General features: G+C 36.6%; 2 protein-coding genes across 13 annotated transcripts in view; one reads left to right on the top strand and one right to left on the bottom strand.

Annotated features, from left to right (window-relative positions):
* The window catches only part of CPLANE1 (ciliogenesis and planar polarity effector 1), a 69,266-nt gene extending 53,592 nt beyond the window's left edge, over positions 1–15,674 (top strand). For 5 of the 9 annotated variants that reach the window (XM_039347915.1, XM_039347916.1, XM_039347912.1 and 2 more), the window contains 5 exons: positions 1,008–1,172; positions 1,831–1,922; positions 2,272–2,394; positions 4,281–4,444; positions 5,229–5,925. In XM_039347915.1, coding sequence (XP_039203849.1) covers positions 1,008–1,172; positions 1,831–1,922; positions 2,272–2,394; positions 4,281–4,444; positions 5,229–5,363 — 679 coding nt within the window. In that variant the 3' untranslated portion in view covers positions 5,364–5,925. Of the gene's footprint in view, positions 1–1,007; positions 1,173–1,830; positions 1,923–2,271; positions 2,395–4,280; positions 4,445–5,228; positions 5,926–13,450; positions 14,807–15,560 lie in introns of those variants that run through there. The other 4 variants (XM_039347913.1, XM_039347911.1, XM_039347909.1 and 1 more) reach the window with 4 other exon arrangements.
* Positions 11,642–26,068, bottom strand: part of NIPBL (NIPBL cohesin loading factor) — a 197,330-nt gene continuing 182,903 nt past the window's right edge. For 3 of the 4 annotated variants that reach the window (XM_039347918.1, XM_039347920.1, XM_039347921.1), the window contains 8 exons: positions 22,434–22,624; positions 20,938–21,045; positions 19,959–20,159; positions 17,899–18,045; positions 15,918–16,210; positions 15,520–15,694; positions 13,136–13,321; positions 11,642–12,615 (listed from right to left, as the gene is read on the bottom strand). In XM_039347918.1, coding sequence (XP_039203852.1) covers positions 12,250–12,615; positions 13,136–13,321; positions 15,520–15,694; positions 15,918–16,210; positions 17,899–18,045; positions 19,959–20,159; positions 20,938–21,045; positions 22,434–22,624 — 1,667 coding nt within the window. In that variant the 3' untranslated portion in view covers positions 11,642–12,249. Of the gene's footprint in view, positions 12,616–13,094; positions 13,322–15,519; positions 15,695–15,917; positions 16,211–17,898; positions 18,046–19,958; positions 20,160–20,937; positions 21,046–22,433; positions 22,625–26,068 lie in introns of all 4 variants that reach the window. The other variant, XM_039347919.1, reaches the window with a different exon arrangement.

The following is a 26,068-nucleotide window of genomic DNA, read 5'->3' as shown; positions in this document are numbered from 1 at the left end:
GGTCTGTCAAATTTTATAATAATTGAATGAAATAATTCTAGGATGAAGTATTCTGTGCCCCAGGGATAACATGAATGAAAATATTGAGAAAATTTTGAGTAGAACTGATAAAACCAGTTGAAAGAGAAACCTTGTGTTGGGGACACTGGGAAACAATTCTACTGTATTCATTCTGTGGGTAAATTCATTCTGCTATAGACTTGAATCTTTTGGGAATTCCAAATTCCATATTGTTTGGCATGTTTCTATATTTTAAGAGAACATGTATCAGTGATGCAAACCTGACAAAATAAACTACAGATTTTCCTCAGCCACTTTTGTTGGTACTAAAGTATTTGATATTTTTAGTCCTCTTGTCTCTGATCTTGTTTGTTACATGGAAGCAGAAGAGACAAAATCAGAATAATGTCTCTTTCATACAGTCCTTTATAGATTACAGATAGTCCTAAACTTTATGACCACAATTGAGCTCAAAATTTTTGTTGCTAAGTAAGACAGTTGTTAAATGAATTTTGCTCCATTTTACGACCTTTCTTGCCACAGATGTGTTAAGTGAATCACTTGCAGTTTTAAGTAACGCAGTTGTTAAGTGAATGTGGCTTCCCCATTGACATTGTATGTCAGAAGGCTGCACAAAGCGGTCACATGACCCCAGTACACTGCAACCATCATAAATATGAACCAATTGCGAAGCATCTAAATTTGAATCCTGTGACCATGGGGATGCTGCAACGGTCATAGGTGTGAAAAACGGTCATAAGTCCCTTTGTAAGTTCTGTTCTAACTTCGAACGGTCACTAAATGAACTGTTATAAATCGAGAATTACCTGTACTTCTTCTAGTAGCATGTTTTTCTTGTACCCAGTATATTTTTATGTGTCTCCTTTTCTCCCGAGTACTGACAACCTTAGATTGCTTTTAAAGAACCTAAAAAGGATGTCTATTAAAAAAAAATCTGCAATTGTTGAGCAATTAGTAGCTAATTGGCCCATTTGCTTTCTCTGAAGGGTTTTGCTATCCGAACATCATAACTTAAGAGTCAACGAAGCTCTCACTCTGATGCAAGACTTGCTGTCTGACACTGTGCAGCTCCCTTCCAGTAAATATAAACCATCGTCTAGAAGAAAATCATCTTATGATTTTAAGCAGCCACGCATCACTTCTGCTGGAGGGTAATGTAGTTTAAAGTAATATTGTCATTAATTTTCCTGCTTCATTCTCAGATTTACCAATGTGACAACACTGTGAAGGCTTCTCAGATACAAGTCCCACTGAGTACAGTTGCTTTTATTCCTAGAAAACAATATTACCAAATTACAGCATTAATTTCAACTTTTAACTTCACAGTGGTTCAGCATCTTAGCAAGGGATGGTCAACAAATATATTTTGGGTATTCTGTTTCAAAATTGCTGGCACACAGATGCAGACACAGTATTCCGAAGCTGAAATATTCACTACGGATTAAACAGTTTGCAGTCAACAGGAATGTAATTCAAATTCTAGCAAAAAATGGTTGCCTGAAAAATGCCAGTACAGTCCAAAGAGCAGTAGCATAGTCCAATACATTCCAAGAGTCACAGAAAGCCAAATTAGGTAGTCAGGCAATCAAAGGGCCACAAACAAGAAAGAGGAACAAAAGTCACAAACTAGGATTCCAACAAAGCTTGCAGGCAAAGCAGCTACCTAAAACTGTCTGCTGACACCTGGCTGCAATCATTTGTGCCTCGTCCTTTGCCTTGCGATCAGCCCATATATTCCAGTATATGTATTTTTAAAAAGTTCTAGAATAATTATTGCAATAATAAAAATATGATATATTTTTATTGAAGTTTCCATGGGAGGAGCAAGCCATTTGCCAAAGTTGGTTTGGGTGCAACAAGATCCCTTTCAAGTCTGTCTTGTGACACAACTCGTAAAAAGGGTAAGAAACAAAGATCTGCGTTATCATACCAGATATCAAATATTCGGTACAAAGTGCATGGAGCATTTTTAGACTGTAATGTTTTACACTTAACATTTTGCATCATAAATGTTTAAAGAAATAAGCAAACAAGCTTTATGGAGAAATGGAACATTAATTCCATTTCAATAGAGCCTTGAAATTTTAGGGTGATGCAAACAGAAATATATAGCAAAAAAACTCTTAAGCTTCTGCCGTGCTGAAGATAATAAAGATCGCTAGATCATACTGAATTGTAATCTGGTAATTTAGTTTGAAGTTTATAATCCATAATGTGAAAGGAATGGTTTTGTTGTCTTTTTTGCTTAAGGTCGACTCTGCCAAACTCCGTACAGAAGAATGTCACTAGAATCCCATCAAGGTGAAGCATATGGGAAAAGCAGTAGAAACCAGAGGCAATGGACGAGTAGCAGGCTGGACCTGAGAAACCATGGTCTGTTGCATAAAACTCAGTGCTATTCATTGCATAAAACTCAATGCTTTTCATTGGCTCTCATCTCCATGGTCCCTTTAGATCAGTGGTTCTCAACCTGTGGGTCGGGACCCCATTTGGGGTCGAACGACCATTTCACGGGGGTCGCCAAACAATGCAGTCCGCCATTTTTTTCCCCTTTTCCTTAGCTGTGCTACTCCCTTTTATTCTATTGGCCTTTGAAAGCCAATAGAATAGACTCTCTTGAATAGAGTCTAATTCTATTGGTTTTCAAAAGCCAATAGGAATTGTCCAGGCTGTCTCTGCCCTGCTGAGCCCGCCAAAAGTCCCATTCTGCAAATGGTGCTGCACCAGTTGAGTAGTCCTCGACTTACGACCAGTTGAGTAGTCCTCGACTTACGACCAGTTGGGGGTCGCGGCATTAAAAAGGTTGAGAACCACTGCTTTAGATGCCTTCTGTTTTTGGAGAAAGACCTTCTGTTGCTAGGCTTTTTCAGTTTGGATTAATTCATAGTGATTGAACTTTTTTCAGATTTTAACTTTTCTTGCTCACCTGCTTTGAGTATTTTAGTGGTAATTTAGTACAAATTCAGTCATTAGGTGAACTTAGGTAGCTCACAGAAGGCCTTTATCTCATGTTCTGAAAAAGTCAAAACTTGTCTAAAGAGATCATTGGCAAAACTTACAGTATAAAAGTCTTCCTCTCTTCTTTTAGTTGGAATGCTTTCCAGAGCTTGGGGGTGGGAGGGTTCCCTACATTGTAATCCTCATTGAAGAGAGTCACCACTGTTGGAGAGAGCTTTTAAAATCTTTTCTGCAAGCAATAACTGTAATCCAGAAATTGGCAGCTATTCTAAATTCTGTGTAAGACCTGTACACATTTTTCCTTTTTCTGAGCTGATGAATGTCTGAGGGAAAATATACTGTCCCAATATTATGGCCAGTAATAATTTAGTGAGACAGAACACTGTTTTGAAGCTCATGTTAGTCTTCTTTTGATGGACATGAAGGAGGAACATATACTATTGCCTTCTTGATGCCCCATACCTGAATGAAAAGGATCCCAACTTGGTCACATATATATCAAGGGACAGGAGAATTTAGATTAATAGTTGTTACTATCCTTGATAGTGAGCTTCCCACCATTCGTGTTCAAGCCAAGAGTAGCTTCAGGTATTCTTGCAGTCCTTTTGTGTTAGGAAATTGAAGCTGGGAGGAGAAGCCATGAGATATTTAGCACTATTGTGGGGTCCTCTGGGTCAAGCTCAAAGAAACCTCATGCTGCTTCAGCCATTTCTGTTTCTTGGCTTGCCTACAGACTCAGAGGGCAGAGGGGAACAATGGAATGTGGATTGCAGGTGTGAAGCTGCAAGCCTGAGAACCAAGGTCATTCAAGATTTTGTTTACTGAAAACCAAAGACTTTCTCTCATAATAATTGTCTGAAGTTTAATTGCGTAACATGATCTGCACTAATGAGTGGAGGGAGGTTTCTCTCTTTTTAATATCGCAATTTGGGCGCAAAATAGTCAGAGCTGGTTTGCCTTTCATCCATGCTGAAATGATTTGCTCAATAAAGTTTTGCATTAGAGATTGGATCATCTCTGCTATGCTTACTTCATTGGGTTCATCAGTTGGAACCTTGACACTCTGTCTTTCTCATTGATAACAGGTGTATGATAGAGACCAAGATCAACTATGGTGGAGTAAATGCTTACCAAGAAGGTCCCTTTTAGATACTTTTAAGAGATAAAAAGCAGAACTAAAACTGACCTGATCTTTTATCCAATGGGATTCAAAATTCAGGTCCATTCTACTGAATACTTAAATAGTAACAAATTTAAATAAACTAAAATACAAAATTTTGTTAAAAATTGTTCCCCTCCAGCTTCTGATCAGACAAGAGAGTCAATGAATGAGAAAAGACTCTTCACTTCTAGTATGACATCTCAGACCACTGAAGAGACTGAAGACAATACAGTGAGTGGTTGGAGTGTCCCTGAAGAGATCCAGCAAATACTGTATGGCACACCTAATGCACATTTCAGCAAGGTGGGGACAGCAGAAGTAGTTAGTACAAATCAGGCTATGGCTCTGGAATAGTTACTTGTTTGTGTCTTCATTTTATGTGGTATTTATGACTCTCCTGGGAGAAGGGTTAGATTCTTATTGTTTACAGTGCCTTTTCATATGTTAACGTTTGAGCCCAAGTCTAGTTTTGGAATTGATAAATTCTTGTTACTCTTCTACTCCCCCCCCCCCAAAAAAAAAATAGGACTATAGTCTCAGGGCTAAAAAAGAGGGTGCTCCTTAAAAATATGAAAAGACTTCATATCTGAAGCTCCAACAACTTTTGAGGTGGGCAGAATCATCTTCCAGGATGCCAGTGGGCCATGCTGTAAGAAGGATATCCAGCCTTTCCAAAAACTTAGATGGAAGGTCTTTCCAGTGTCCTCCACTGTTACTGTGCTGTGTTTTTATAAGATTTTGAGGAGGCAGAATAGAAGGGGAAGACGAGAAAAGCTTAAGCCTCCAAATGAATCACTGTTGTACTATATAAAAACTTCACTTCAGTAAGGCACAGGCAGATGCATCCGTTGGAGATAGTACTATAAGAAACTGGTGACTATGAGCCACAGAAATAGAAAGCAAGGAAAGTGTGGGGCCAACGAATGGTTTCCAACAGAGATCAAATATTAAGGCTTTTTGTTAATCATATACTGTACTAATAGCTGGCCTAATTTTAACACAAGGGGGAAAACATTTTTTTGGCCTTGAGAAGATCTCTTGACTGGACCTCTTCTTATCTCCATCATGCTTCTCTTTCTCTCTCCAGGAATCACTTACAGAAGATGCTTGCTCGATTGCCAGTCTTAATAATATTGACAGTGTGAGTGAAAGTACCAGCAGCATCCTTAGCAAGCTAGATTGGAATTCCATAGAGGCTATGGTAGCAAATGTGGAGAAGTAAAACTGTATCTAGCCTGTTCTGGTCTTTAAAATGTCATTAAGTGGAATATGTAAATGAATAATTGATGGTGAAGTTGGAAGACAATCAAGCAATGTCCACAAGTAACATCAAGGGCCAGCATTCATCCATTCAGGAAATAATGCATAATGTTACAGAAAAATTCAAGGAAATTTTTTTTTAAATGATTACCTTCAGAATGATTTGAAACACAAGGTGATGTTCCACACGATGGCATTTTAGAATTTGTAGAGTATATAGATGTTTAATAAATCTGACAAACAAGGTCCTAAGGATGTTTAGATGACCAGGCTTGCATCTTGATTTCAATGAATCTTGCTTAAAACAATGAACATTTAAATATTCTTATAATAAAATGTTTGGTTTGTTTGTTTGCTTATGTTTGATTAGTTTGTATAACATCAAGTTTGTTTTGAAAGAGTTGCTGATATCCAGTATCCTTGCTGTGTTACTTTTGGGTAGCTTGTGAGAGATGATCAGGCCTTAAAAATATGTTGCCTCTTTTGCTATGTGAATATTTAAAACGGTTTCATTTTTTAAATCATTCTCTTGGTGATGTGTTTTATTAGGATGGCTGATAGAAAGCACTCTGCATTGAGTAATAGCATATCTACCTTTAACCTTAAGATGAAAATGAGGATATAAGGGGCTTGTTTTTAGTTCCTAATATTCATATTGGTGGAATACTTGAAATTTTCTGAATATATCTTCCATCAGAACCTTCAAATCATTTTGAGTTGTTCTTTTAAAATGCAAGATATTGAAATGTTCTGAGTGGATAAATATTTACGCTCAAATTAAGAAAATAACAGGTATTTCATATACTCATTTTGCAAATTTGCCAGTGTTACAATTTATCATAAAGTCATGTTCCGGCTCCAAGTTTGGGTGTCCTTTCTCACACACCAGAAATGCTCCCTTGGAAGGTAGCTGGTTCTTTGAGGTAGGCCAGATAAGGAAACAGACCCCTAAGAATGACTGGAACTCTCCCTCCTGGACTAATATAGGCTATAGTAACAATCTTGAAAGCCTCCCCACCCTCTTATATCTATGGGAATTAGAGTGAAGCCACTTTGAGTTTCTAATGTTTACTTCATTTCTTATCTAATATCTCTGTGCCTCCAAACAATGGTGGAAGAGGATTCTGATCAAGCAAACTATCACTCACAAAAGCTGATGCCTTTTCATAACATTGGTTAGCTTGAGCAGGCATTAACCAGATTGGACTATTGTAAACTAAATGCTTCTCCTCCTACAATGTTTGGTAACAAAATGAACTCTAATCTTTTCACTCAATTACTAGTGAGATTATTCCTTTTGCAATTAAGATGAGATTTGTAAATAAGGAAGCCCCTATTATATTTTAATGGGGTGCAAGAACTTTTAGAGTGCTTAATTGGATAATCTGGTGGCATTCCGGAGATTCAGACAACAGGATGGAATGCACGTTGTGATACCAAGATATGTAACATTGTAAATCATGATCACATCTTTTATCTGTACAGCAATGCTCTAGATATGGAATATATTAGAATGAATCAAATATTTAACATATTGGTAATAAGCTATCTATGGAAGCATGTAAAAATTATGATTTTTTTTCCTTCTTCGTCTTATACTATTACTATTACAAAAACACTCTTATGTAGTAAAAAGGTGTAGAGCAGGGTTATCAAACTGGCGGCCCATAGGCCAGATGTGTCATGTGCAGGCCACGCTTACACCGGCTCCACAAAGGAAAAAAAGTTACAATATGTCATGTGACGCAATTGAGTTTGATACCCGTGGTGTAGAGCATGGACAGAGAAATAAATAGTTCTCTGCTTGTTCAATGATCAATTACCAGGGTGCTGAAAAGGATAGTTATGATCAGTCCTTGAGCTTGCAGCTGTTATGTTCTTGGAGTCATGTGATGGTGACTGGGATACTTGGCAACTGGCATGCATTCATGACAGGCACAGCATCCTGCAGTCACATGATACATTCATGTGATACATTTGATACATTCACAGCCAATTTTCCACAAGCAAAGTTAGTGGGGAAGTCACTAACATGTTGCACTTAATGACTTACTGACAAAATTAAATGCAGTCATAACATTTATGACATTACGTAGCAACAGAGTTGCTGGCCCCAGTTGAGTTTGGTGAGGACTACCTATATTAAGACATGGAAAATACTTATGAATCTGTAGGATAAATACAGGTAGTCCTCAACTTACGATCACAATTGGAACCATATGTTTACTGCTAAACAAGGCAATTGTTGAGTTTGTATAGCAAACCGTAACCTTTTGCAGTTGTTAAATGAATCATGCAGTTGTTAAGCGAATCTGGCTTCCCCCATTGACTTTGTTAGAAGCTAGCTGGGAAGGTTACAGATGTGATCACATGACCCTGCAACCATCAAATGCATGCTGGTTGCCAAGTTACTCATTTTCATCACGTGACTGGGGATGCTGCAGCACTTATAGGTGGAAGAACTTGTTGTAAGTCACTTTTTTCAGTGCCATTATAACTTTGGTCACTAAACAAATGGTTGTAAGTCAAGGACTACCTGTATAGGGTGGATTAACGTGCCTATAGATGCATATCTAGAAAGCATTATTTATGTTAATTCCAGCTAGTACATCAAACTGCTAAGAATGATTATATATTTAATGGAATGGACAAACTCCAATGATTTCTCTTAAAACTATGATTTTCATATAGTAATAGTGGTTTTAACTTTACAGATTTTAAACTTTGATTTGTTAACTTCAGTAATGTTTTGCAATGAAAATATTAAAATATGTACCCTTGTGGGCTCATCTATAATCACCCTTAGACCCAGCTATAATTCCCTCAAGATGGGTAAGAAATTAAAATTGGATTTCAAATTTCCATGAAACATACAGGTGAAACTCGAAAAATTAGAATATCCTGCAAAAGTTCATTTATTCCAGTAATGCAACTTAAAAGGTGAACCTAATATATGAGATAGACTCATTACATGCAAAGCAAGATAGTTCAAGCCGTGATGTGTCATAATTGAGATGATTATGGCTTACAGCTCATGAAAACCCCAAATCCACAATCTCAGAAAATTAGAATATTGTGTAAAGGTTCAATATTCTAGGCTCAAAGTGTCCCACTCTAATCAGCTAATTAAGCCATAACATCTGCAAAGGGTTCCTGTGCTTGATTGGCCAGCAACCTCATCTGACCTGAACCCCATAGAGAATCTATAGAGCATTGCCAAGAGAAAGATGAGAGACATGAGACCGAACAATGCAGAAGAGCTGAAGGCCGCTATTGAAGCATCCTGGTTTTCCATAACACCTCAGCAGTGCCACAGGCTGATAGCTTCCATGCCACGCCGCATCGAGGCAGTAATTGCTGCAAAAGGGGCCCAAACCAAGTATTGAATACATATGCATGCTTATACTTTTCAGAGGTCCGATATTGTTCTATGTACAATCCTTGTTTTATTGATTGCATGTAATATTCTAATTTTCTGAGATTGTGGATTTGGGGTTTTCATGAGCTGTAAGCCACAATCATCACAATTATGACAAATCATGGCTTGAACTATCTTGCTTTGCATGTAATGAGTCTATCTCATATATTAGTTTCACCTTTTAAGTTGCATTACTGAAATAAATGAACTTTTGCACGATATTCTAATTTTTCGAGTTTCACCTGTATGAAAATCTAGAACTCTTAAAGAAAATATATTTGTTGGCTTTGATTGAAAATGAGATAATTAACTGATTGAAAACAACTATAATAAATATTACAGAAGGAATATATCTACAGGATTCTGAACAAGAGAAATCATAGACCTCACTTTATTAGACTTTTGATTTGATATTTGCCAGTTCTTAACTCAGAATTAACCAGTTTCAAACTTTTAAGTTTTTCGGAAACCACATAGAGTTGAGAGAGGAGAGTATGGATGGCTATAGTCACACATATCAAGTCCAAGCCTATATTTAACTATCCATTTAGAGTCTTATCACCCAGCTGAGCTGGGAGAACAAGTGATTGAGGGCAATTGGGCAGATATTTAGTGAGAGTAATATGACCAAGTGGGTAAATTGTGATTAGGTGACTGCAAAAGTTGAAATTAAATTTCAGAGTTCTTGAAGACTTGGGTGCAGTATCAAGTATCTCCCCTGCCACAAAGGAGAAGGTACTAAAAGATGTGCAGCAAGAACATGCTCTCTTCTCTGCTTTGATATGACTGTGCCAGCAACAGTTTTAACTTTTTCACCATTTAACTCTGGGTTTATTTGTTGCCATCCCTTTTGGGATAATGTTATAATTTCAACCTTAATGGCAACCCACTCATAAAAGATTCTGCACATGTACAATAATGGACAAACTCCCGGCTGAGGGCATGTAGCTAATTATATTAAAAATGTAGTTTTTAGGACTCAATCCCATTCAACTGAATCCATCCCCACTATAATGACTGTTGGATGTCGAGCAGAATGAATAACTTATTTTTTATAATATACTGATATATGGGATGGCAAAGCCAACAATCATGTCCACTTCAAATGTGTTTGGCTTGCTAATTTATTTATTAAATATGTATGCTGCCCATCTCACTATTGGCATTTAGGAATATCCCTTTCTAAAATGTTCTAGTTCAGCAGAAAGATTCAATCTACAAACAACAACCATGTGTTTATGGGGCAAAAAAAGTTGCATCTATTTATGTAATATGAAACAGTGGAAGGAACTGGAATCCTCAACATAGAAATTAGAAATGGAATTTACTAACCACCAAGAGCAATTCTGCTTCTTTGGAACTTCTCTGAACTGCCTCCCCCCATGTTTTTTTTTTTTTTTAAATTTACATACATTTTGGGCCCATCACCCTAAGGAATAGGGTTAATTCTTCATGTAACGCACTATCAAGAAATTCTTATTCTCTTTAGTGTATTTCACAGCAATTAATATGGAGCTACGTGATTAATTTTCTGGTAAAATAGAACATAATAAAATCAATTTGTAGATACCCAGGGAGTAATTGAGTGACTATTAACTGCCAGTATTGTACAAAAAAGAATTAGGCAAAATATAATAATTGCATGAATGCAGGACAGTGTTTGCTTTCACAGTCTTAAAAATCAATTTTGCCCAGAAATATTTGCAGCAATTAAGACAAAGAAGAGGAAATGAAAAATATTTCATAGAGCAATTAGATTCTGAAAATTATTAGTCATGTCAGTTTAATTTTTCAATTCTGTACAAGATAATGAATTTGAATATTGTGTTACTGTTTCCTACAGATCAAGTAACACACTAGAATTCTGTAATGTAATAAAAACACACCCCACCATATATTAATTTTATAATTGAATTGAATGCATCTAAAATCTTTGATGAACATCCACTTTTAAATAAAATGTAGACTTTAAAATAGTTATTTGCTAATTATTATGCTATTCATTTCTTCTGCTTTTGTCAATATGTAAAAATTATCTTTGTGTTATTATCCAGAAATAGAACAGCTGAAAGAATGGTGACAGTACACATTGAAGCACCACTCCAGAGACAATTTAAAATAGCATTTTCAGTGTATAAAAGATGAAAACAGATTTCAAGTAATTAAAAAACCCTATCTATAATACAGCCATTTCTGTCCAGCTTTTTAAAAAAATCATTTAAAATGGTTAAGTTAATGCAACTATAAGTTACAAATCCACATTGATTCCTGACATTTGCAGGCTCCAACTGATTCAGTACGGGAGTACCACTTGGATCATAATAACCAACAACAGAATACAGGCGCACCATCATTCAGGAGATGCCTTTGCACATTATGTCCTAGTGTAATGCACTCAGATGTCCTAATGAAATATACATGTTTCTTTACTGAGAACAGAGTGATGTTTTTTCCCTAAGTTTTAAACATTGCCATATGAACAGCATTAGAAAGAAATTGAAGCATACAAGAAATAAACTATAGTTTCTTTTTATATCAAAATGTACTCTTGAAAATGTGTTTGGCACAGTGCTAAATCATATATAGTTAATACTAAATATTGCAGGATACAATAAAACCCTGGAGTTAACTTGTGTTTACACCCTTGTAAGGGATAAAGATACCAATTATTCAGAAATCAGCCTATACAAACTGTATAAACAATATTTATGTCTTGCTTTGAAAACCACTGATATAGTAAATTTTACATAAAAGACTGGAAAATAATATAAATGGATTTAAACAGATCTTTACAATAAGAAATTCAAATGGAAACAGACAAGTAACAAAGAGAAGTAAAAAAATTTATTGCAGTATTCGTTCCACCAGATTTGCTGGGGATCCCTTTTCTTGTATTATTTCAGGGTGACCTAATACATCAAAAATCTACATTTACAAAAACTCCTCCTGCAGGTAGGTCATAGATACTGCATGCTTTTTCCCCCAACAGAATAAATTATATATCCAGGAAATTCTGCCATTTTACAGCCTGGAAAAACGATGCTTTCCTTGAAACTGGGCTAAGCTAAAGAAAGCCATCCGCTGCTAGGTTAAACTCCAAGAACACTTTATTAAGAACATTAACAGACTAATTTCCAACATTCACTTGTTTATTTTTTTTTAAACAGAAAGGGTTTTTTTTCAAGATATAAACATTTTTTTCATTAAACTATTATACAGTGGGAGTAAAAATGAACTGAGAAGTTTCTGCTGCACAACAGCGAAGGAAGCTCCCACAAAAATGTTTACCAAACATTTCCTTCTGTTTCCTGCATCCCAGGTGTCATTCTTACTCTTCATTAAATTGATTTTTTTTTTGCCAGAAAGTTGGTAATTTCAAGTTTTTTTTCTGTTCTTTCCTGTAAAATTTGGCTGCATGTGTACAAATGCATTAGCTGGAAGTTCCATCCTTGGCGGCATACAGCGATCGTAAAGTCTGAACCACTTTATTAGTCAGCTTATTAGCACTCGTTAGAGCAATTTTTTTGTAAATAATGTCTGACTCTTTGATAGTGTCTACCCAAGGCACCAGTTTGCGGCCATCACGGCGCTTAGCCTCAGTCCAGGAGCCACTGTAGGAGCCTGCCATCCATTGAACACTGAAGCCATTGCTGGTTTTCTGCACTACTCTTGCAATTTGTGGTCGATCTTTGTACTTTGGACAGCAAATAGCGATGACATCCATGACATCAACACTTTCATTCATCTGTGCTGCCAACTCCGTAGAGTCTGAATTTCGTTTTGACCTTCTCAATGACTAAAACATTGGAGGGGAAAAAAGACCAAGTGTTACACAAAAGAACTTGATTGAAATTATTGCTTTTATTGCTTTTAATCCCTTGACGCCGGGAGTTGGGATTTTCCGGCACACATTCCATTGCCGGCAATGAGACGCGACCGCCAGCGCCAAGGGGTTAACATATCCTTGCAAAAATCACATATTTTAATTTGTACCCGTCTCTTTAAACTCTTATTGATATATAAAATTATATATACAAATGAATCATAAAGCTACATAAAAACTTGGCAACAATAAAAAGGTTACACACAATACATTCCAAAGGAAATTTTTTATACTAGATATAATCTCTATGTTTTTATTGTTTTTGTTAAAACTTTCTACAAAAAGTTGTATAAACGGTTAAGAATTTCTATCTACAATTTTTATATGCATTACATTACTCAATGTACATTTTATTATAGACTGACATTTATAAGCACATAAAATCATTTTACGTAATACGCTGCGAAATACGTTGACTCCTCCTCCGCCTCACCCCTGAAGTGCCTCCTCCTCTATCCTCCCCATCACTCTCATCCTCCTCTGTCTCAGCTGCATTGTTCCTAGGGCTGCCACCTCCGAGCAGCGAGGTAATAGCTTTGTTGCGAGCATTTGTGCTTGCTGATACTTCCCCGTCTTCTTCCTCTTCATCAGGATCCAAATGTTCCATAAGAAGTTTGAACTAAAAAAAGAACGTGGGAAGGGAGGGGAGAAACTGTTTTAAAACAGGAGGAATATGCTACATAAACTCCTTTTAGTCAAAAAATTCAGGCAGATATGATCTATTACAGAATTTTGTTTTCTTCCTCAGACAAACTAATCAGAAGACAAAAGAAAACATTTTAGGTCTTTCTATTGTCGGCAGCTTCAACCAAGCCACCAAATAGTTGGAACGTCTTGCCTCTTCTTCTCAACTCATCTGTAGACAATCTGCAGTTCAAAAATTATGTATATTTCTATGCAGAAAAACTTTCACAAAAGAAAATAATTGGCTCTAATTATGGAAGATGTGTGACATATGAACATGTAGCAAGTTAAGGAGAATTCCAGAATATAAAATTTGCCTTTTTAAAAAACCAGTTATGCACCATACACTAAATCCCTGCAACACCTGGTTCTCAATGGTCTCCTCCAGACACAAAAAATGGACTGATCCAAGAAAATGATAGTTAAATTATAATCAGGGACACCTAGACATAAGTCAATCTGCACATTAGACAGGATCAAAATAAGTGTGATGTTGCAACTTTCTTGTTGAAACCTCTGCTTTGGAAAACAGAGCATGCACAGAATCTAGAGGGAAATACAAGATCCCAGGGAACAAGATAATAGTTCAGGAACCAGTTAGTCTGCTTTGTATATTCTTAATTGTTATGTTTCTGATGAGGTGAGATTTTAGTTTGCTTTCCCCTGGAAAACAGAACCATATTGGGAAGTGAAAAGGCCAATTTATGTTGTAGTAATCAGTGTCCAGTCATTGCAAGGGTGCAAATATGGCTGACCGCCTTTGCAGCGTTTATTCTTTTATACAGTTTTCCAAGCAGCAAAAGTTTAACATAGCAATAGCGTAGCAATAGCATTTCATTGGTTAAACTCCTTACCAATCCTTAAGAAGATATCAGCCAGGAGGCCCAGCCAGGGAGTAGTTTCTACCACATCCTGTTGATGTAACCTGGCTGATATCATGTGAACCAGGTGATGTCATTGTATCAGCCTGGGGTAGTTTCCCACATTGCCATGGTGATGTAAATGGATGAGATCATGTAGAGAGAAGAGGCACGCAGGCATTGGAAGGGCAGTTTGCTGCTCACGACCTCTACCTGGCCCCTATCTCTACATTATGTGTCATGAAACTTTAAAGAAAATTTGAACTAAATCATTCTGCCATTGATGCTTCTAGAAATGGATTCTAATATATTTTTAATTTAAAATACTGTATATTTTATTCATTAACATAGATTTTTATGTTTTCATATACTGTACCACTGTGAGTTGTATGATTAAAGCAGTTCAAATATATAAATACTGCCAAGATATGCTGCTTCTGATTCATCATTTACTTTAATTACTTAAAAACATATTTAATGGCACAGAACTACGTAATAGCAGTAGCAATAGCAGACGTATATACCGCTTCACAGTGCTTTACAGCCCTCTCTAAGCGATTCACAGTCAGCATATTGCCCCCAACAATTTGGGTTCCCATTTTACCAATGCAGAAGGATGGAAGGCTGAGTCAGGATCGAACTCTTGGCAGTGAGCAGAGTTATTCTGCAATACTGCATTCTAAGCACTACACCACCTTGAATCCTGTACTACAAGTAGTCCTTGATTTACAACCATTCACTTAGTGACTGTTAGAAGTTACAACATCACTGAAAAAAGTGACTTATGGCCATTTTGCACACAAATATTGCAGCATTCCCATGGTCACATGATCAAAATTTGGGCACTTGACAACTGTGCCAGTTGTATTTATAATATTTGTAGTGTTCCAGGGTCATGTGATCACCATTTGTAGCCTCTCCAGCTGGCTTCTGACAAGCAAATTCAATGGGGGAGGCCAGGTTCATTTAACAACCTCATGATTCACTTAAGAACTGCAGTAATTTGCTTAGCAACTGTGACAAAAATGGTTGTTAAATGGGACAGAACTTACTTAACAATTGTCTTGCTTAGCAACAGAAACTTTGGGCTCCTCGTCATAAGTCAAAGACTACTTGCATATAACTTTTTTTCTTGTGTAAAGATATAAAAGTATTTTATGAATTCTATAATCATTTAACATTTAATTTGATACCTATCTCATTTCACAACTGTGGAAAAAGTCTATCTTCAGCCAGTAAGTAAATAGTGATGTTTTAAATGGTGAAAACTTACATCTAAGTATTGTTTCACTATATTCCTCTTCACATCTTCAGTGAGTCTGGAATTAGCCATATCACTTCGAAGGAAGTCCAGTGTCTGTTTTGGATGGAAGTGAATTCCTGCTTTCCTGTTTATCGCTTTATCATAAACTTTTGCTGATTCAGAAGGTGAGTATTTCTGAATTTTACTAATAAAACAAAATAAGTGTTGTAAGAAAAATCCCGGTGTACTTTAAAGGAAGCAATAACAACAGATATTCTGAATCAGTCAAACTTTTTTAACATTACAAAAACAAATGTAACTTAAATATTTAAGAATTGTTGATTCAAATTCCCAAGAGTTCAGTCCCAAATACAATCTCATAATTTAGAAAACAGAGGTAATATAAGCAAAACTAAAATGGTTCTTACCTATCAGAAAATCCGCACAGGTTCTTCAAATGCTGTTTTAACATCAAAAGCAATAATATGCCCTGGGACACATTTGCAAATTCAATCAAAGGAGCTGAATTGGCTGGCAAACATTTCATGACTGCATTTATATCATTTTCTTCATCAGAGTCTGAATCGGAACCTGCACGTTTTCGTGACTTCCGGGATTTGTGAATTTCCTCCTCACTTTCACTGTCACTTTCACTATTGCTTTCACTTTCACTTTCTTCATCAGAGGAAGGCTTTTTTTCTTTTTTATATTTTACCATAGACTGAAAGAAAAAGAGACATGTTAGACTATTAACAATAACTTATCTCTAAATTTCACAGTCATTTTAACGATTTTTCACAAATTTGAAATACTGGTTATGAGAAATTTAGTGACACTTTGTGTAACACAACATCAATACTGAAATATATACACGAGCACTCAGTGAATTCATTTTCAATTTGGAATGTAATTGACATGTTCCACCAAACAGACTGCTTAACTTCATTACTAGCAGTCCTTTATAGCATTCAGCATGCCTCTTCACTGAACACAGCTATCTTTTTATATCTAAGATCTATAAGAAAAATAACTATTAAAATCCTCATGAATCCGCTGTAGATATTATTAAATGAATTCTGAAAAATAAACAGGCTCTGAATAAAACATTTGGCAGACTATTTCACTCATCATATGAAGCTTCTTCACTTTTTGTTTTGCACATCAATTGTAAATTTTGTATGAAGCAAACTACACATATGATGAAGTTGACCTTAAGTGGGTTTAAGAGATCCCTCAGGAATGGATTCTATGAGAACGATCCCTATTGCTGGCTCTTGTCTACATACCATATGGATTTCACTACATGGGAGTAATCATTATTATTCTATGCATGTCAGTATGCATATGTATGTATATACAGAGCTTATTAGCCCCAACCCTGTTGGCATCTACTGTATGTAGGTTTTGAAGACTAACAGTTCCCTAAGTGTTAGGGCCAGGATGTCAGATAAACTCTAAGAGGTATAGTCTTTTTTTGATACATCTTGATTATATTTTGTTGATGATGAGAATTTTTGTTCACTTTTTGTCAATGTCATTATTGCTATTTGCTGCCCAGAGTCACATTTTTTGTGAGTTATAAAAACCCATAAATAAATAATTTTGGTGTGTTAACATTAATGTAAAACATTCTATACATTTCAGAAAGGGACTCAAATAAGGGTCTGATTTTTTTTTCTTTTTACAATCTGTTTGTTCCTTAATTTTGGTAGCGTTGGAGTGACTGGATAGAGCTAAGTGTTTACTGGCCAGATGCCCTTCCTGACCACCTAGGTCAGTGGTTCTCAACCTTTCTAATGCCGTGACCCCATAATACAGTTCCCCATGTTGTGGTGACTCCCAACCACTTATACATCACCAGGTGCCAGGGGCATGGCCAAAGAAAAGGGGAAAAAAATGGCGGACAGCCTTGTTTGGCGACCCCTGTGAAATGGTTGTTCGACCCCAAATGGGGTCCCAACCTGCAGGTTGAGAACCACTGACCTAGGTGGAATTCACAGCAGATGAATTTTAAATTAACATTTAAAAAATGTAGTTTATGAATACAATACTACCTCTATTAAGTTGTTATAAACTTAAAAAATATAGCTCTCTGAGAATTTAAGATGGAAAGACTGCACTAAAAAAAATTTTTAGAGCTTAAATTTATACAAAGATATTCTCCTCCTTTCATTTTCGCCATTACAGTTTTTGGTCAAATTTCACAGACAAAATTAAAATTATTCTAGGATTCTGTAGGCAGTAGATATACTATTTTGATCAATTCAGGTGCACTGTCTTAGTTTGGACCACTTGGGAAACTATCTGTCCAAGGTTCTATCTTTCAATCTCTCAGACTGAATTATTAAAGATGCATGTGTAAGAAATAACTTACCAAAGAGAAAGATATTAAAAGAGAATTTCACTGACCTCTTTAAATGACTGCAGAAGGTTGCTACCAGAAACTGATAATGTAATATCTATATGGTGCATTATAAAAAGTGGCTCTTCCTGGGTCTGATAAGGAAAACAGCCCAGATTGTCTGCTATATACAAAAGCATGTTCACCTCTGTTTTCTGTTAAAATAAAAAGATATATAGATAGGTATATAAAAGACATAACCAATCAAATCCACATTCTATGTACAATGGCTAGATTTATCTAATACTTTAAGTAACTGGAACATCTGCCAGGAAGCAATTCTCTATTCTATTAATACCCTTCCAGATAGTGTATCAATGGCAGAGCAAGCACTGGAGGAAACCTCTTTGGAATCAGAGATCAACAGATAATGCTGATATATAGGTGGTCCTGTAATTAGTTCCAATGGTTTCTATTAAGGGGGGGAGCGGGAGGGACACACTGTTGAGATTGTTGGTTGCTGCTGTCTCATTGTTAGCCCTTCAAGGCAGAGTAGACAAAAAGCACAACCAGGGGCACTAGCACAATCTTTATTGTAAAGCTACATTAAATAGAATATTATAAAACTGAAAGCAGTTTTCCCCCTCCTCTTAAGTTTCCAGAAAAGAGGGTTCCTTCTGAAACACTTCCCAAGTTTTTCCTCCATTGAGGACCAGATTGTATAGGCTGCAGGACTTCCTTCTGTCTCCCAAAGTCATTCCCACGTACCATCGCATTCATTCAGATAAAGTTATCTCATACAGGGTCCTGAGCCTGACCAATTTTTTTTTTCTCATCACCTCCACTTCCAAAGCAGAAAAGAAGCAATCACTTCAGCTGCTTTACTCTACAACACTATGCTTCCCTAAAAAGTGATAACTGCAAGTTAACAAGCTCAGACTTCTGACCTTAATTAGTTGATTAGAATCCTCCCCAAATATTGTCTGAAACTGAGCAGACATTGATTAAGGTCTGCTAATTAGCTTGGCAATGAAGGCTTTTGTTATCCCAAATGTGCACTGGTTGGAAAATAAATTTATTATCATTTATTACCATCTTATTTGCAAACTATTACTATATAGGGCAGTTGCTAAACAAGGTTTACCTGTAATTCCTAAGCAAGGGAAGAATCAAATAAAAATGCAGGAGCACAGAACCTTCTGAGCAACTGTTCTATTAATCTTACACAAATTATAATTAAATTCATTGAAACGAATACATATTGTTGGTACATATCGTTAAACCCTGCTTGAGATTTGCAAGCTGTTTTTATAGCTAGTCGTTGACTTACAAACACAACTAGAATTGTATTGTTTACAGTTGTACATCGAGTCATCTTGTGATAGAATGTCTTTGATGACTATTTTTACCACAGTTATAAGTTGAGTCATATGTTGTAAGTGTAAATCCAGCTTAACCAATAGCTTTTTTTCCTGGTTTTCATTTTTTTTTTTTTTTTGCCAGAAACCAGCAAAAAAATATCACAAATTGTGATTACGTGACCATGGGATGCTACAACTGGTCATAAATGTGAGCTGATTGCTAAATGTCCAAATTACAATCATGTAAGGCAGGGTGATGGTTGTAAATTCAAATTTAGACCATGACTATTTTTTCTGAGGTCATTGTTAATTTGAACTATTTAAATGAATAGTCATAAGTTGAGGATTCTCTGTATAGTTATAATGTAAGTACAAATGACCTGTCTTAAACTATCCTAATATTATTTGGAGATATTATGCGAAGACCTAGCTCTCCAGAGAAGGCTCTAATGCTGGAACAGGTGGAATGAAAGAGAAAAAAGGGACAACCAGCAGCAAGATGGATGCATTTAGTTACTATGGCAATGAATGCAGTATTGGAAGGCCTGAAAGACCAGGTTAGGGACAGGTTGTAATGGAGAAAATCTATCTATACGGTTGCTAACAGTCAACAACAATTTCATAGCATATAATCACAATACATTTCAAGACCAAATTAATAAATGCACCCATGCAATTAAAAATAGAAATTCAATGGTGAAGAGCAAAAGAAAAAGCTTCCATGAAGGACATTCTAGACAAGTACTGAAAGCCTGTGTAAGACTTACAGCTGTGTCATCAAAGAGGTTGAGCAAAGAAATAAGAAAGGCTCGTCGGTGTTGCCGATTCCCTCGGATCATGGAGTAAAGATGTGAGCACAAAGCGCTGCTCGATTCATCCTGTCTAAACCCCCTCACAGGATCTTTGGGGCAGGTATTGATTGCCTGCTGTACTTGGTAAGACATCTTCATACCAGCCACTGCTTTCATCTGAAATTGAACAAAATGTATAATGCCTACATATTTCTTAAAGCAATCTGAATGAAGTTATTGTCAAACAACTTCCACGCCATATACTAAATGACTCCCTATTCTGCAGCCCTTCAGATTCCATATCCTCCTCTCCCCAAATTTCATTTTGATTCTTGCTGTTCCTATTCCATCTGTTTTTAACTATTTAACAAGAATAGACAAAAGTTTGTTGTAAAGAAACTCTTACGTTGAAAAAAATGTGAACACAACTGGCTTGTAGAGAACAATTCAACTCTGCACCTCTTAATCATGAGGGGATGAGCAATTACATATAGTAAAATCTTACATGCAATATTGATAGATTACATTCTGAAGACATCCCAAAGCTGGCAAGGCTATAAACAAAAGCTATGTAACATTCTCGGTGAGCACAGCTGGCTCATCATGTTTAACTTATGCAGGTCTGGTCTAAATATGACTTTCTTCTACAAGGGATATATATATTCCTTGCTTCTAAAGACACAAATAGTTTTTGTTTTCAGGAAGAAAAATGTCAAAATTTCACATGCAAACTTTAGTAAAAGCTCATGTAGAATGGCATGTGCTCAATTTTTGTATATTAATGGGAACATGCTTTCTGTTTAATTTTTTTCCAGAAATTGAATTATCACATCCTTTTTATTGTGAAAATAACCTATTCATGCTATACTTCTTCTGACTGTGTGTATTTTTAAATAAATGGAAAAAGACAGAAATGATACTTAATTTATTAAGATAAATAAAAAGATAAACATACATGAATAAACCCAGCATATTTTTTGTCTATTTCCACCAGCTGTTGATCTGCTTTATTTCTCATAGAAGGCTCTGGATCTGTGCCCATTGCTATTAAATATGGTACACACTGAAAAAGAGATAAAAACATCATTGAAAGAATTCCATGTTTTTTTATTGAAAAGTTTTATAAAAATTACAGTATACACCCCAAAACCCACCCACCCTAAACCCCCCTCTCCCTCCCCCACTTCCCAGAGCTGAGTACAGGGTTACAAATATAATAATCAAACTCTAACTAACATTAACCAACTATAAAAATAACCAAGTCCATAATGAGCTTTAACTCCCCTTTAACATAAGTATAAACAAATTAAAAATAAACATAATAATATAAATAAGTCAATATTATTAAACAATACAATATCCAAATTGTTAAACAATACTAATACTAAAAGGAACTTTTTAGTCCCATATTTAAATAAATAAGAATTCCATGTTTTTGTTTGTGAAGAAAACAGAGAAAAGGGAAACAAAAAAGTATAAATATTTTCTTTCTCGTACATAAGTTGCTCAATCACATTCTTCTCCCATCTACCATCCTCACTAAGAGGATGAGACAGAACAGTTTCCTCCTGTGAATAGCGGATGATTCTATTATTTATATGTCAAATGATCCCCACCCTATCATTTCAAAACAAGGGAAATACTTCATATTTCCTCTGGGCAAATATGGTAAATGACCTTTCTAAAATATTCAGCCATAAACCAAATGAAAGGCCACCCATATCAAAATATTATGCAATCCCATCTATTAAGATTCTTCTCCAATACAACAACACAATTCTCGTTGTGTTGGTAAGTCTATCAGTCTTGGGTGATCAGCCCAGGAAATGATTCTAAAGAACCGGAATCAGAAGATGCTTTTTTCTGTGGTAGCCTGGTAACTCTAAAACAGACATGTCAAACTCGCAACATCACGTGATGTTGCGAGACGGCAACATCACGTGATGTTGCGAGACGTATCAGGACTGTTTTGCCATTGCCGGCAATGGGGCGGGCGCAGCTTCTGGATGACGCGTCTGGCCCATGGGCCGGCAGTTTGACACCCCTGCTCTAAAATAATCCCTAAAGTCTATATTTCAAATTAAAAATTCATGGGATATATAAATATTCTCCTATCTGATGAAGAACCTGAGGAGTTCATCATATGCTTTTAAAAGATGTTCATTTTAAATTGATTTTTTGACATATTAATAAGAACTATATGGAGTTTGTGAAATCAGATTAGATACACTACAAACAAACCAAATAAACTATGTAAATAAAATAAATTTATTTATTTATAAAGTTAAATACATTTTTGCTGAGCATCCAGAAAAATATCCACATCTTAAATATAAAAATATAGTGATTACAACAGATTTCTGTACTTTCTTATTCATTAGTAAGCTCCAATATATATTGTTCCCAGTCAACCTTTTGCAGAATTGGAAACTTAAATATAGAATTACATACCTGAACTGGATGGATAAGACCCTGGTTCAATGTGAGTGCAATAACATTGAGCGCAAAATGACGAACACTGGACTGTGCGTGAAAGAATGCTTCAAGGACTTGTTTGAGATATAGCTGCATGATGGAGCTGCTCATCCCTGAGGAAATATCACCCATTTCTTTCAGATCTTCTTGTTTTGCTACCTTTTTCCCTACAAAAATAGAAAAGAAAGGAGTAATCTTACCATGATATCCATTATTTATATATTGTGTACATGTTGAATGTATATTTTGCATTTCTGTTATTGTTTACAACAGAAATTGGAGAAAGAGTGCCACCTAATTGAAGCCCAGTTTGTGAAGTAAGATGGAATCGCCCACATTAATATACCATTCTCCATTAACCGATAAACTACTTGAAGAGCTACCTTAAGTCACCAATTTAGACACATGAAGAAAAAGGTAGAATGGGCTGTACCATTTCAGATCACAGATTGAATAGATTGGATTATTTAAGGCTGTATGTAAAGATAAATAGTTTTAATTTGCCTATTAAAAAAGCACGCACATACCCTAAAAACCTTCTTCTAAGGGAAAGGATGTGCTCACTTCCCAACATCTGTCACAGCAATAAGAAGCAAGAAAAAAGTTATCAGGTGTGAGAGGTGTCCAGGGAAGAAGGGTAGACTGTATAAATTACAGAGAAAACTGCCTGAAGAAGCATAGTTATACGTTAAGCAAATAGGTCTTATAGTGTCCTTTGATATAAAGGCATGCAATTAAGATAAATACAGCAGAAAAAAAGAGGAAAAATAGATCATGTACTAAACACAGAAGCCAACACTCCGATATGCATCCTAAAAGTGAAAAGAATTCTGGGAGGACAGTATCTAGATTCAAATAAAATAATGGGTTTCCATAAATATAATATCTGATTGAAAAGAAGCTCCATTAGAGTCAAATCAATATAATAGAACAAACAAGGAGTGAAATAAATATGAAAAGAACACCGAAAGCTTATTTGGGTGTTAGAAATATAATACAACCTTGGCCAAATATTTTAACATCCAGTCAAAAGAATAAAAAATGCTGATTGCTAGCAGAATTATCAAAGCAGTTCCCTTTGATTGATAAGCTATTGGTTTTCTATGCAATGTCAATGGCTTTCAAAATTTCCAACAAAAGAACCAGAAGAAGGGTATTTGCCCACCCTAAGAATCCGAATTTCAAAGTATGTTATTTGATCATGGTATCAAGATTCTGTGCTCAAGTGACACAAAATACAGTTCTGCTCCAGTTGAACAACTTCAACTAAGGTTCATTTGGCCACCAGCCATTATTAGGATGCAGTCTGCATTTTCCCAGTGAAGGTTTGACATTAACAAGGAATAAATAATAAAGAATTGTAGGGAAACATAAAGAAGAACCTCTGTCCATTCGTGTTGGGAAACATTTATCTCAGTGAAACAACCTCTGATACTGTCCAGCTATTTAATGGAAATGATTGATGGTATCAGGATGCATCATACAGAAGTTTTAAGTATTTTGCAATGCAGTAGCAGTGCTTTAGCTTTCCATTTTATCTAAGCAAGATATTCTATTTGTCGTAGTATTAGAAGAGAAAATGAACTATATCTATATTTATATCTATCTGTCTGTCTGTCTGTCTATCTATCTATCTACCTACCTACCTACCTACCCTATCTCTATATGTATGTGTATGTATATGTGTGTGTGTGTGTGTGTGTGTGTGTGTGTGTGTGTAAAGAACAGAACAGAATAGAATAGAACAGAACAGAACTGGAAGGCACCTCAAAGAGTCACTTGGACCCATTTCCAACCGAAAACAAAACACTGGGAGCTGCAAAACCCTTTTGACATCTAAAATGAAGATAACACTGCATATATCCTTTTTTACCTTGTGTGTGTGTGTGTGTGTGTGTGTGTGTGTGTGATTATGTATGTATGTATGTATATAGGTCTTTGGTTATTCGGGTTTTCTCCCGCGTAAAATTGGAAGTGTCTTGGCGACGTTTCAACGAAGTCCCATTCGTCATCTTCAGGCTGGTGTTTTCAGCTTCGTGCTTCGAGGAGCAATGTGTGGTCTTAGCTGTTTCTTCCTTTTAACTGCCAGTGGAGGTATGAACTGATTGAGTGGGAGCTTGGCTGTGTTCTGATTGGGTGGAGGTGTGTTCTGATTGGTTAGGGGTTTGGCTGTGCTCTGATTGGATGGGGGGTTGGCTGTGCTCTGATTGGATGGGGGAGTGTTCTGTTTGGGTGGGGGCTTTGTTGTGCTCAGGTTAGTCTGAGTTGCAGGGGAGTTTAAGATGGTGGGCTGCCTTGCTATTGTTTGGCTTCGCGTTCGTGGTCGTGCCTCATCTTCATGTCAGTTTGCTTCATGTATGGATTGGAGGAGTTTAAAGTGGCTAATGATGCAGCTGTGGTCTGGCTTCTGGTTTGTGGCCGTGCCTCATCACTGGTGTGGCTTTGGGTTTGCTTTTTGCGTGGATATGTGGTGGTGACATCCTGTGTGGTTTTAGTGACTGTGAGTCTGGTGTCATTCTTTGTGTTAGGGAGTTGTTTGTCAATAAGGGCGGGTTTCCAAATGGCTGGTAGGCGGGAGGTATCATCTCGTTTGTTCATGCTGTGTGGGCGTTTTTCTATCTCGATGGCTTCTCTGATTATTCTGTTATTAAAATGTTCAGTTTTGGCGATAGTTCTGGTATTTTCAAAGTCAATTTCATGTCCTGTGGCTTTAAGGTGTTGGACCAGGGAATAAGTTGGTTCCTCTTTTTTGACTGAGTTCTTATGTTCTTCAATGCGTGCACTTATTCTTCTGTTGGTTTGTCCGATGTATGTGTTGGGACAAGCGGTGCATGGGATTTCATATACTCCTTGATTTTCTAACTCAATTTTGTCTTTGGGGTTTCTTAGGATGGTGGATATTTTTCTGTTTGTGCAGAATGCTGTTTTGATGTTGTGTTTATGGAGGATCTTGCTGATTCTGTCTGTGGTGCCTTTTATGTATGGGAGGAGGGCTTTGCCGTTTTCTTGTTCTCTGTCTTGGATTTTAGTGGGGGTTTCTTTTTGGATTAGGTTTGTAATCTTATTTCTTTGGAATCCATTGGATGTTAGTACCTTGGTGAGAGTGTGTAATTCGGTTTTTAGGTGTTTTATTATATATATATAATATATATATAATAAAGGTAAAAAAGAATATATGCAGTGTTATCTTCATTTTAGATGTCAAAAGGGTCTCTCTCTCTCCCTCTCTCCGATCTTCTGCTCACCTGGCAAGCTGGTTTCAAGCTGTTCTCCAACAAGCTCAGGGGTAGGCAACCTCGGCTCTTTTATGACTCATGGACTTCAACTCCCAGAATTCCTGAGTCAGCATAGCTGGGCTAGCTAGCTCTCTCCTGCCCTTCCTGCAGAGACGCAGCAAAGGGAGGAGCCCCGTCTTTTCAGCTTGTCACAGAACACCGTGAGTCTACTCTCTTTTATACAAACACACACAACACACACGCAGAAGGAGGGAGGGAGGGAGGGAGAGAGAGGGAGAGAGGGAGAGAGGGAGGGAAGTGCAAGTGCCTCTCTCTGTCTCTGTCTCTCTTTGCAAATGGCAGAGGAGGCTGGGAGCCACAGAGGAAGGCTCAAAG

This window comes from Crotalus tigris, unplaced genomic scaffold (assembly GCF_016545835.1).
Source record: "Crotalus tigris isolate CLP2741 ecotype Arizona unplaced genomic scaffold, ASM1654583v1 scf7180000018103.2265978, whole genome shotgun sequence".
Taxonomy (NCBI): domain Eukaryota; kingdom Metazoa; phylum Chordata; class Lepidosauria; order Squamata; family Viperidae; genus Crotalus; species Crotalus tigris.
The sequence above is the reverse complement of the archived record's forward strand: the minus strand, read 5'-3'. Positions and strand labels throughout refer to the sequence as shown.